Raw genomic sequence first — 12,093 nt, 5'->3', positions numbered from 1 at the left:
AAAAATTGATGGTACTCAAAGTATGCATATAATGGTTGACTTATAAAAATTCTTTATATTCGGTTACTACTTTCAGTAACAGAAATTTTAATAATTTTCCTATCATATTCATTTCACCCTGTTTAATACCCTAATAAATCGCTAGTAACTGAAATTTTGGCAGAAGCAAAAGAAACATTGATGGTACCTAATGTATGCATTTAATTGTTGACTTATATAAATTGTTTATATTCAGCTACTACTTTTAGTAACAAAAATTCTAATAATCTTCTGACCATAATCATTTTACCCTTTTAAATTCCCTAATCAATCGCTAGTTACTAAAATTCTGATAGAAGCAAAAGAAACATTGATGGTACCCAAAGTATGCATTTACTTCTTAAATAAGCAAAATGTTTATAGACTGCAACCACTTTCCATGAAACAAATTTTCTTAATACGTTAAATTCATTTCACCCTGTTTAAAACCCTAATCAATCGCTAGTTTCTAAAATTCTGATAGAAGCAAAAGAAACATTGATGGTACTCAAAGTTTGCATTTATTTATTGACTTATGTAAATTGTTTATATTCGGTTACTACTTTCAGTAAAAAATATTCAAAAAATCTTCTGACCATATTCGTTTTAGTCTGTTTAATTTCTTTATCAATAGACAGTTACTAAAATTCTGATAAAAGCAAAAGAAACATTAATGGTACTCAAAGTAAGCATTTACTTGTTGAATAATGCAAATTGTTTATAGACTGATACCACTCTCCATAAATCAAATTTTCTAAATACTTTATAATCTTTCTTATTTCTTACTGTTATTTAATTTTACAATCGATAGTTACTAAAATTCTGTTAGAAGCTAAAGAAACATTGATGTTACTCAAAGTATGCATTCAATTGTAGACTGAAGCAAATTGTTTATAGACTACTACCACTTTCTATTAGTAAAATTTCTGAATATCTCTGTACGTGTATTCAATTTGAATTTTGTACTATTTGAGATTAGTGTAGATCATCGCCTCGTGGTATCGCAAACGAAGCTGCATGAGAACTCGACTAAGTGTGGTAGTATTTCGATAAAGTTCACCAAGAAACCACTGTAATCATTTTTGTTTGATATAATTTCTTTTTATAGTAAATAAATTGTTTTAGTTTAGAATACGAGTTCAATTATTATCCTGTACATTTGTCCTTCGAGCCGGATCTGACAAGAGATGCGCAAAATCCAATTTGTCTAGAAATTCAAGTATATTTTATGAACGCATCAATCGTCGATTAGCGGCCATCTTTGTCTTTTGTTTTATTCGTTAACAGTGTAAAAGGAACAATTGGGTAAAAGTCAATCGAGTGTTATTTATTTAAACGTTGCAAAAGTGTTTCAAGTGTTGTGTACATTTCAATTTTATATCATTTACAATGAATATCGATAAGCTTTGGGGCAGGAGAGGATACGTGATAAGAAGGTTGACACGTATGTCTACTTTTGTCGAGGATGTAAGGACCAAAAAGATTCGACCCGAGGACGAACACATATTGTTGCGGCTAGATAAAGTCGACGCATTTGGACAAGAATTTCAAGATTTCATGTAACATATTCGTGAGTGCAATGATAAGTATGAATTATTAAGCGAAGATGCAACTGAAGAAGACAAGTTCGAATCTCAATATGCAGAAGTGAAGGTTTTGCTAATGCGATGGCAAGAGTTGTTAAAGCCACGCCAAACAACAAGTGAAAACGTCAACACTGGTGCGAGTGCGTTAGAACGGATGCTTCAACAACAAGCAGAGATTCTTCTACAAATTTCAAATCAATCAACCAATGAGAGACTTTCAACCTCAAATTCAAGTTCTCACGTAAGATTGCCCGTCATAAACTTACCTAATTTTGACGGCAAGATTGAGAATTGGAAGCGATTCTCGGACACTTTCAGAACATTAATTCACGAGAGCGAATTGCCAAATGTGCAAAAACACCAGTATCTGATCAGTGCCCTATCAGGAGCCGCAGCAAAAATAACGATTGAGATTTCCGTGACAAACTGTGAAGTCGCTTGGAAATTGTTAAACGATCGTTTTGACAACGACAAAACTATTTGCAAACGTCACATACAATGCTTGTTCGAGATACCACAGGTTGACGTCGAATCATCTACTGGGATTCAAAACTTGATAGATCACATACAAAACATACAAAAACATCTTAGAGTTTTGAAACGCATTAAACTCCCAACTGACAAGTGGGACGATCTATTGTTGTACATGATAGAAGAGAAAATTGACAAACTAACAAGACGTCATTGGGAGGAATTTCTCGAGGGAAAGGAAGAAGTGTCTGTTTATATAATGATAGATTTCCTTCAACGACGATGTCAACTGTTGGACAGAAGAGCATCATCCAGTGGATTTATTACTTAAGACGCAGCGTCAAACTCCAAAGTCAAAATCAACAATTCGACAGAATCATCAAAAATACGCAAGGGAAATCAAGCCAACAGACCAGTTGCTTTTGTCTCAACATCTCAAGCGGGTGGAAGGTGCTACATGTGCCAGGGTCCACATTTCATCTATTCGTGCGAGGAATTTTTAAACCTTAGTGCCGAAAAAAGGATTCTTGAAGCCAAGCGACTCAAACTTTGTTTGAATTGCTTGACGAACGATCACTTCGTGAAGTCATGCAAATATAGCTCTTGCCGTGATTGTGGAGGTCGGCACAATACCTTGTGTCACATATCGGTCAAAAAAACGGATTTATCAAAGGAACCCACGGTGAACAATGAAGTCAACCAGGCGAACATTCCAGCAGTTCATCATATCGTCAATTCAGGGATAGATAAGTATATTTTATTGTCTACCGCAATCGTCAATGTAAAACACGTAAACGGTTCCGTCCACCAATTACGCGTACTTTTAGACAGCGCAAGTGAGGCAAACATTACTATCTCAGCATGCAATAAAACAGGAACAAAGCTTTTAGAATTTGGTAAATCAATCTCGGGATTAAATAACATGTCATGCAAAATAACTCATAGTTGCGAAATAACGTTAAATTCTCGTGTTACAAATTGTCAATTAAATGTTCAATGCCTTGTGGTCCCAAAAATAACAAAAGATTTACCTAGTGCCCCTGTCGATACAAGAGCATTATCAGTTTCAAATTCAGTAAAATTAGCAGATCCAATTTTCTCTGACCCTGGTCACATTAATATGCTTCTTGGCGGAGAGTTTTTCGTTTAGTTGCTAGATGAAGGAAAAATTGAGCTTGGAACGAATTTGCCTATCTTGCAGAACACAAAACTAGGTTGGATCGTATCGGGTCCAGTTACGTCAAAAACTAATGGAAATCGATCGATGAATTCGTCAGTTGCTTCTGCTTTGACTTGTCTTCATGTTCGAAAGGATTCTGACAGGTGTTGATAGTTTACCCGAGGCGAAGTCGTTGATCAATGAACTCCAAAATTTGTTAATTAATGGAAAATTAGAGTTGCATAAATGGCGATCTAATAAAAAAGAATTAATTTCTTTTTTAAGTGAGTCCAGTGAGTCAACGATTTCGCGCAAAATCGTCGACGATATTGGTGCTGTGAAGACTTTCGAAATTTGTGGTGCAGTCTTGTTGGTGAGATTGGTGACCAAGGTAAAAAATACTCTACGGATTAAAATTCATTCACTTAACGCTTGGACTGATTCAACAATAGTTCTTGCGTGGATTTCAGTAGACATCAACAAACAAAAAAACGTTCGTTTTAAATCGAGTGACGAAAATAACTGCATCAATATCTGCCTCTCATTGGCATCACATCAAAGGCGAGGATAATCCTGCCGATTTGGTATCGCGAGGTACGAGTTTCGAAAAGCTAAAAGACAATTCCTTATGGTGATCAGGACATTCAATAATATCAGACTCTTCTAAATATTTGTCAATGATGCCCACAAACTTTAATCTTTCTGTACAAGACCTTGAAATAATCCGATCAGAATTAAAATCAGAACCACAATAACTCATTGCTTTCAAAATTCCATCCTCTATCTTGATAAAGTCATTAATCATTTCTCTTCATTAACTAAAATCGAAAGGGTAATAGCCTATTGCCTGAGATTTATATCAAACTTCCGTAAAGATTCGTCCAATCGAGCCTTTTCAGAGCTTTTAGTTGCTGAAATTTCTCAATCGAGACAGTGCATTCTGAAGAACATCTAGAACATTCATTTTTGCAAGGAGATTCAGGATCTGAAGTCCGAAGGTAAAATCAATATTAAGAGTCCATTATCGTGTTTAAAACCTTTTCTTGACGTTTCAGGATTGATCAGGTTGGGCGGCAGATTGAGCCACTCTTCCGTGAGAATATGATGTAAAGCACTCCATTGACCTACCAAGCAATAACAGAGTTAACCAGCTGTTGTTTAAAAGAGAGCATCATCAACTCGCGCATGCCGGTCCTCATGCACTGCTCTATTCAATTCGCGAAAAATTTTGGCCCATTCGTGGGAAAAATTTTGCACGATCAACTGTGAATAAGTGCACTCGTTGTTTTCGCAATAATCCTAAGCATCTTACTCAAATCATGGGTGACTTACCACCAGATAGAGTGAAGCCTCAGCGAGCATTTTCAGTTTCAGGGGTCGACTTTGCTGGGCCTATAACCACACTCGTAAACAAGGGTCGAGGAAGGAAGACCAACAAGTCCTACATCGCCGTGTTTGATTGCTTTTCAACCAAGGCCATTCATCTGGAGGTTGTTGGCGACCTTACAGCTGAATAATTTATTGTCACTCTTCGGCGTTTCGTAGGGAGACGTGGTTGTCCAACGTAATTGTTTAGCCACAATGCCACGAATTTTCAGGGAGCAAATAATGAGTTGCTGGAATTATACCAGTTGCTAGAAACTGAGTCTCATAATTCCATCAATGACTTTTGCAGCGTTCAGAAAATAGATTGGAGTTTCATTCCACCTTTAGCTCCACACATGGGAGGACTTTGGGAGGCGGGAGTGAAATCATGTAAATTCAATTTGAAACGAATGATCGGATTGACTCTTCTCACGTTCGAGGAATTATGCACCGTTCTGGAGCAAATCGAAGCTTGCATAAACTCACGACCTTTGTATTCATTGCCTTCAACGCTATTTGATTTACAGCCTTTAACGCCAGCTCATTTCCTAATCGGGGAACCGCTCACCAACTTGCCTGATCCTGACATCAAGAAGTTCCCATGAATCAATTAAATCGGTGGCAGGTAAACCAGCGTATTACCCAAGATTTTTGAATTTGCTAGAAACAAGAATATTTCACTTCATTGCAACAGAGAACAAAATGGACCTGTGATACTGAGAATTTAAAAATCAACGACGTTGTTCTAATTTGTGACTCCAACTCGCCTCGTTTGGGAAAAATTGTAAAATCGCACCGCGGTGCAGACGGAAAGGTTAGGGTCGTAACTGTTATAACGGCTAATAGTATTCTTAAGCGTCCAATTGTGAAATTGTGCAAATTGCCAGTCGAAATTGAAATTTTAAATTAATCAAGATTAATTGGTGGGCGGCTGATGTACGTGTATTCAATTTAAATTTTGTACCATTTAATATTAGTTTAGATCGTCGCCTCGTTGTGGCGCAAACGAAGCTGCACGAGAACTCGACTACATGTGGTAGTATTTCGACAAAGTTCACCAAGAAACCATTGTAATCATTTTTGTTTGATACAATTTCTTTTTATAGTAAATAAATTGTTTTAGTTTGGAATACGAGTTCAATTACTATCCTGTACTACCTTATATTCTTACTCATTAAATAGTATTAATAACATTAACAATAGATGGTTACTTAAATTCTGAGAAAAATTTAAGACACATTAATTGTACTCAAAGTATGCATTTAATTTTCGACAAATGCAAATTATTTATATTCGACTACTACTTTAAGTTACAAAAATTCTGATAATCTCCTGTCCATATTTATTTTACCCTCCTTAATACCCTAATCAATCGCCAGTTAATAAAATTGTGGTAGAAGCAAAATAAACATTAATAGTACTCATAGTATGCGTTTACTTGTTATCTAATGCAAATTGTTTATAGACTGCTAGCTAACAAACGCTAGTAACTAAAATTTTAATAGAAGCAAAAGAAACATTGATGGTACTCAAAGTATACATTTAATTGTTGACTTATGTAAATTGTTTATATTAGGCTACTACTTTAAGTAACAAAAATTCTTATAATCTTCTGACCATATTTATTTTACCATGAATAATTCGCTAATCAATAGACAGTTACTAAAATTCTGATAGAAGCAAAAGAAACATTGATGGTACCCAATGTATGCATTTACTCGTTGAATAATGCAAATTGTTTATAGACTTCTACCATTTTCTATAAAGCAAATTGTCTTAATACGTTATATTCTTACTCATTACATCCTGTTAATTACATTAACAACCGATGGTTACTAAAATCTGATAGAAGCAAAAGAATCATTGATGGTACTCAAAGTATGCATTTAATGGTTGCCTTATATATATTTTTTATATTCGGCTACTACTTTTAATTACCAAAATTCTAAAAATCTCATGATCATATTCATTTTACCCTCATTAATTCTTTAATTAATCGCTACTTAGTTAAATTATGGTAGAAACATAAGACACATTGAATGTTCTTAAAGTATGAATTTAATTGTTGGCACCTGAAAATGGTATAAATTAAGTTACTACTTTTAGTAACAAAAATTCTAAAAATCTCATGATCATATTTATTTAACTTTAATTAATTCCCTAATCAATCGCTAGTGAGCTACTCAACGTCAAGTGATCGCACCGATTTATGCTGTTTTGATAAATTTTTATAATATTGAAAATTTGGGTCCCTTTAAGGGTCAAAAAATGAAATCCTAAGTATTTTAAAAAATTCAAAATATTTTCCAAAATATTGCACATTTAAATTTTTTGTAATTTTTTTTTGATTTATTATAACTGATGTAATTTTTAACCAATGGAAATGAATTTTTTTTAAAATACTCGTATTTATATGCTTTTTCATGAAAAAAAATTTTGAAAAAAAACTGAAAAAGTTTAATTTAAAAAAAACAATTTTAATTGTTTAAATAATTCGAAAAGTATATCTTCGATATTTTTCATAAAATTCATGAATATTCTGTACAATGTCCTGAAAAATAAAAAACTTTGAAAAAGATAGTATGTCTTGTAGTTTCCAAGAAATAAATTATTTAGTTTTTGTAGCACGTGAAGTCATTGTAAACTATATATTTATATGAGGCATTTCTTATGAGAATACGGGGTCATGTCTCGGATTTTTCTCAAAACTCGGTAAATTTTAGTGATAGTGGTGTTAAATAAATGTACAAATTTTGAATTTAAAATTTTTAATATTATTCGAGATATTTACAACAATAAATTACAGCAATATTTTTTTGCTTTACTTGTCACTTTTTCTCTACTAAAAATAATGAGAAATGTTGAGAATGTTTTTTACGTAAAAGACCTTAACAATTTCTTTAAAAAATAAAATTTGTTTATAACTTTTAAACATGTTGTACCTCATTTTGAAGCGAGAAAAAAATCATGAATTTTGTTTAAGTGAAAATAAATCTATGGTTAAATTTTTGAAATAGCATTATTTTTTGTTTACGAGATATTAATTAATTAACTATCAAAAGTTAATAAAAAATAAAATAATTTACAAAGAACTAAAATTAGAATAATTTTAAAAATACCATCACAGAAAAAACATGGACTCAAAATGAGTAGCAACAAAAATAAGACTAGGTTTTTTCTGTGATTCCAATGCTTATAGAAATCCGCACCCAACGAGCCCTTTATGAACTATTTACTATTTTGGATAAACGGGTATTAAATTTATAATTAATAACATTTGAAGAAAAGGAGATAAATCGTCAATTCTTTTTTTATTTGAAAGATCATCTAATTCTGCGTCAAAAAAATCAGTCGAAATAGCATTTTTAACAATCTATATTATTAAAAGGAGATTATATCTTCAAATTTAAATAATTTTTATTATTAATTATTAATTTAACGCCCGTTTATCCAAAATAGTAAATAGTTCATATAGGACTCGTTAGGTGCCGATTTCGATAAGCATTGGAATGGCATTTTTAAAATTATTCTAATTTTAGTTCTTTGTAAATTATTTTATTTTTTATTAACTTTTGATAGTTACACTACCGTCGGAAATTGTGCGAACTCTGCTTTTTCAACAACTATAAAACTGTTCAAATCTTCAAAAATATTAAAACTAAAATTTTTTCCTCTTTATTTTATTAAAGTTAATAAAATTCTGAAAGAAATGACACCTTGACAAAGAGAATATGTTAATTTTTCAATTAGATATCTAAGAAAAACCCAATTTTCAATGTTTTTACTATTCTTTTTATTTCTCTGGCAAAAATTAATATTTTTAAACGTTCCTAGGCTCATTGAAATCGTATTTTGTTATGCAATTCAAATTATATAAAACAATTCATGTACACATTCTTCCTCGCATTCTTCCCTAGCGTATGCAAACCGTGAAAGTTGGCTCATAAAATGTCAAAAAATTGTGATTAATATTTATATGACAAAAAATGATCAGTAAAATGTATAAATCTTAAATTTACTTACATAAATCAGAGAAGTTTAGAATTATATATTTACTTGATTTTTAAACATTATATTTTATTGTAGAATTAAGGTATCACATCGGTAAAACCGTTTTCTATAAATTTTCTTGAAAATTTTACCATATGTTCTTATTATCATTCTTGACAAATTTGCAAAATATGAAGAATTTTCGCCGTACGAAACCAGAGATATTAGCAATCAAAGTTGCTTATTTTGCATGGGAGACGGGACTAATGTATGGGGGAGAAGTACATTTTCATAAATATCATCAGAAGTTTTCTATAAATTTTTTTCAAAAACTAATGTTGAATTCAGGAATAAATTTGGAACTAAAATATACAAAGAAATTTATAATTTACCGTGCCGTTTATTCGTAATTATAAATTAAAAATTCTATTTCATGACGTCATTTGCAATATATAGCACACCCGCCACTTTGATGTGGCAACATCGCAGGATGGTAACAATTAGTTAGAGAGAGACAGTAGTCCACAGTAGTCAAACCGAGACTTATAGCGACGTTGTCAAACCTCCTACTCCTTCCAATCGCTGCTAGTGTGGGGTATACGTGTACGAGTGTATTTGTAGAAGTAAGTACAGTATGGGCTGAGAGTATAGGGAGTTGAGGGCGAAAGTATAGTGCGGGAAGTAGTAATGCGAGCTACAAACTTTTGACTCCGATTAGTGCCGATGTGATACCTTAAATTTAAATTTTTTGACATTTTATGAGCCAACTTTCACGGTTTGCATACGCTAGGGAAGAATGTGTACATGAATTGTTTTATATAATTTGAATTGCATAACAAAATACGATTTCAATGAGCCTAAGAACGTTTAAAAATATTAATTTTTGACAGAGAAATAAAAAAAATAGTAAAAACATTGAAAATTGGGTTTTTCTTAGATATCTAATTGAACAAGGAGGGGGTACTTTATGTTTATTTTATAAACATTATGCTTGCTCATTGTGTGAAGCAAAAAATTCGCTTCCTCGTGAAGGAAGCAATGAATTTGTCCAATTCAATTGATTGATTTAAAACATTTCGAGTTAAAAATATTTTAAATTAATTAAATTTTTTGAAAAATAAAGAAAATTTTAATTAATTTTGAGTGTAACATAAACTTTATATATACGAATCGATTCGTTTTAATGCAAGGAATACAATTATTTTATTCATCAACTTGAATTTTAAAAAAACACAAAATTTTTTAGCTGAAATATGAATTTTCGATTTTTCAATTTTTATTAATTCTCAAATTTTAAATCAAATCTATGCTTTATATATACCAACCAATTTTTTTCAATGCAGGGAATAAAATTATTTCATATATAAACATGAATTTAAATAAACACATTTTTTAGTTAAAATGAGAATTTTTGATTTTTTAACTTTCATTAATTCTTTAAATTTCAATCAAATCTATACTTTATATATATCAATCGATTCATCTTGACATAAGGAAGACGATTATATTATATATTAGCTTAAATTTTTCGATTAAAAAATTTTTTCAATTAAAAAAAATTTTTTGGAAAAAAGACGATAAAATTTTTTTTTGGGGGTATTTTTAAAAATCCTCTCGTCATTTTTGAGAGATTAATGTGTAAAATAAGCCTACCAAATTTTATCCAAATCTATTAAAACCTCTTAAAGATATCGTGTTCACAAAAACTATCCACACACACATACATACATCCGGACAATTGATAAGGATCTCATATAACATTTTTCTATATAGAGGAAAATTTGTTTTCACCATTTTTAAAAATTTTATAAACGAAAGGACTACATAGCTTCCTCCACGAGGAAGCAAAATTAACATATTCTCCTTGTCAAGGTGTCATTTCTTTCAGAATTTTATTAGCTTTGATAAAATAAAGAGGAAAAATTTTTAGTTTTAATATTTTTAAAGATTTGAACAGTTTTATAGTTGTTGAAAAAGCAGAGGTCGCACAATTTCCAACGGTCGTATAATTAATAAATATCTCGTAAACAAAAAATAATGCTATTTCAAAAATTTAACCATAGATTTATTTTCACTTAAACAATATTCATGATTTTTTTCTCGCTTCAAAATGAGGGAAAACATGTTTAAAAGTTATAAACAATTTTATTTTTTTAAGAAATTGTTACGGTCTTTTGCTTAAAAAACATTCTTAACATTTCTCTCTATTTTTAGTAGGGAAAAAGTTATAAGTAAAGCAAAAATATATATCTCTAATTTGTTGTTGTAAATATCTCGAAAAATTTTAAATTCACAATTTGTTCACTTATTCAGCACCACCATCACTACAATTTACCGAATTTTGAGAAAAATCCGAGACCTGACCCCGTATTCTCATATGAAATGCCTCATATAAGTATATGGTTTACAATAACTTCACGCAGGGTCGCTGATTAAGAATATGATATCTAGTTATGCACTTCGAGCGAGTCTCGTCTCGAAAAACCGTGAATCTCGCAAGAAAAACAATGAAAACAATCGAATTTTATATGTTCATCTCTTTTCTTTTATGAAAGGACAGAGTCTAGTCCTGCATTAGTACTGATATCAGATTTTAAAAATTTTTAAATATTAGAACGAGTAAATCGTAAGTCTTCAATAATTTAGGGTTAAATGTATGAACGTATTCTGGAAATTAGTAGAATTATTGCTATTATTTATGATTTTATTTATCAAACATTTTTTTAAACATAATGTTTTTTATTTATGACAATTATTGGGTCATAAAACTCATATGACTTTTCGAAAAGAAACATTTATACTTATAAAATATATTTGACGCAAACAGTAACAGTCGCAAATAAGCTACTATTAATTCATGTATTTTTTATTTAATTTAAATAATTTCATTTCGTATTTTATACACTTACCAATATAGTGTGTTTTTTATCGTTTATAGCATACCTAATATTCATCCTACACTGCAAAAAAGTTGACGCATTGTGTTATTTTTTCGAGTCTTGGAGCGCGACTGAGCTTATTTCAAAAATAACAAAAAACAACATCTCAATATTTTTTGTCGTGAAAATACACATTTTTAGCTTTCAAAAAAAATAAATAAAAAAAAAATAAAAAGGACCGAACTTAAAGAAAAATCAAAATAAAATTTGATTTTCAGAGCAATGGGTCTAATTTGAATTTTTTTCACCAATCGAAAGAGCACAAAAAAACATTTAGAAAACATATATGTCAAATTTTTTTTCTTCTTGCTGTTTAAAAGTTACAAGTCTTCAAAAATCCACTGTTTAAATTTTTCAAAAAAATTCAACCTCCTCCCTCCCCGACATTTTTAAAAAAAACCTAACAATAATTCGTGGGTAAATTACTCACCCCTGGGGCTAAACTTTGTGCAAGTGACAGCCCGATCCGATCAACTTTTTTCACTTAGTTCGCTACAGGAATTTTGCCTTATATATATCATGAGTACGGTATCTTCTTGTTATAAAAATCATTTCAATCATCTTT

The 12,093-nt window shown here is 31.0% G+C and overlaps 2 protein-coding genes across 2 annotated transcripts; both read left to right on the top strand.

Annotated features, from left to right (window-relative positions):
- The first annotated feature begins 1,407 nt into the window (after positions 1-1,407).
- LOC127282309 (uncharacterized) lies at positions 1,408-2,406 on the top strand. Its single transcript, XM_051306476.1, has 2 exons — positions 1,408-1,577; positions 1,620-2,406. The coding sequence occupies exons 1-2, from the start codon at positions 1,408-1,410 to the stop codon at positions 2,404-2,406; spliced, it is 957 nt and encodes a 318-aa protein (XP_051162433.1).
- Positions 2,407-4,553: 2,147 nt separating this feature from the next.
- LOC127282308 (uncharacterized) lies at positions 4,554-5,204 on the top strand. Its single transcript, XM_051306474.1, has 2 exons — positions 4,554-4,724; positions 4,833-5,204. The coding sequence occupies exons 1-2, from the start codon at positions 4,554-4,556 to the stop codon at positions 5,202-5,204; spliced, it is 543 nt and encodes a 180-aa protein (XP_051162431.1).
- The last annotated feature ends 6,889 nt before the right edge of the window (positions 5,205-12,093 follow it).

This window comes from Leptopilina boulardi, unplaced genomic scaffold (assembly GCF_019393585.1).
Source record: "Leptopilina boulardi isolate dan_hultmark-lab unplaced genomic scaffold, ZJU_Lbou_2.1 LbouV2_295, whole genome shotgun sequence".
NCBI classification, from domain to species: Eukaryota; Metazoa; Arthropoda; class Insecta; order Hymenoptera; family Figitidae; genus Leptopilina; species Leptopilina boulardi.
The sequence above is the reverse complement of the archived record's forward strand: the minus strand, read 5'-3'. Positions and strand labels throughout refer to the sequence as shown.

Coding starts and splice junctions, on each gene's coding strand:
- LOC127282309 (XM_051306476.1), top strand. CDS start 1,408: ATGAATATCGATAAGCTTTGGGGCAGGAGAGGATACGTGATAAGAAGG. Junction 1,578..1,619: donor CAAGAATTTCAAGATTTCAT/GTAACATATTCG, acceptor TGAATTATTAAG/CGAAGATGCAACTGAAGAAG.
- LOC127282308 (XM_051306474.1), top strand. CDS start 4,554: ATGGGTGACTTACCACCAGATAGAGTGAAGCCTCAGCGAGCATTTTCA. Junction 4,725..4,832: donor CCAAGGCCATTCATCTGGAG/GTTGTTGGCGAC, acceptor ACGAATTTTCAG/GGAGCAAATAATGAGTTGCT.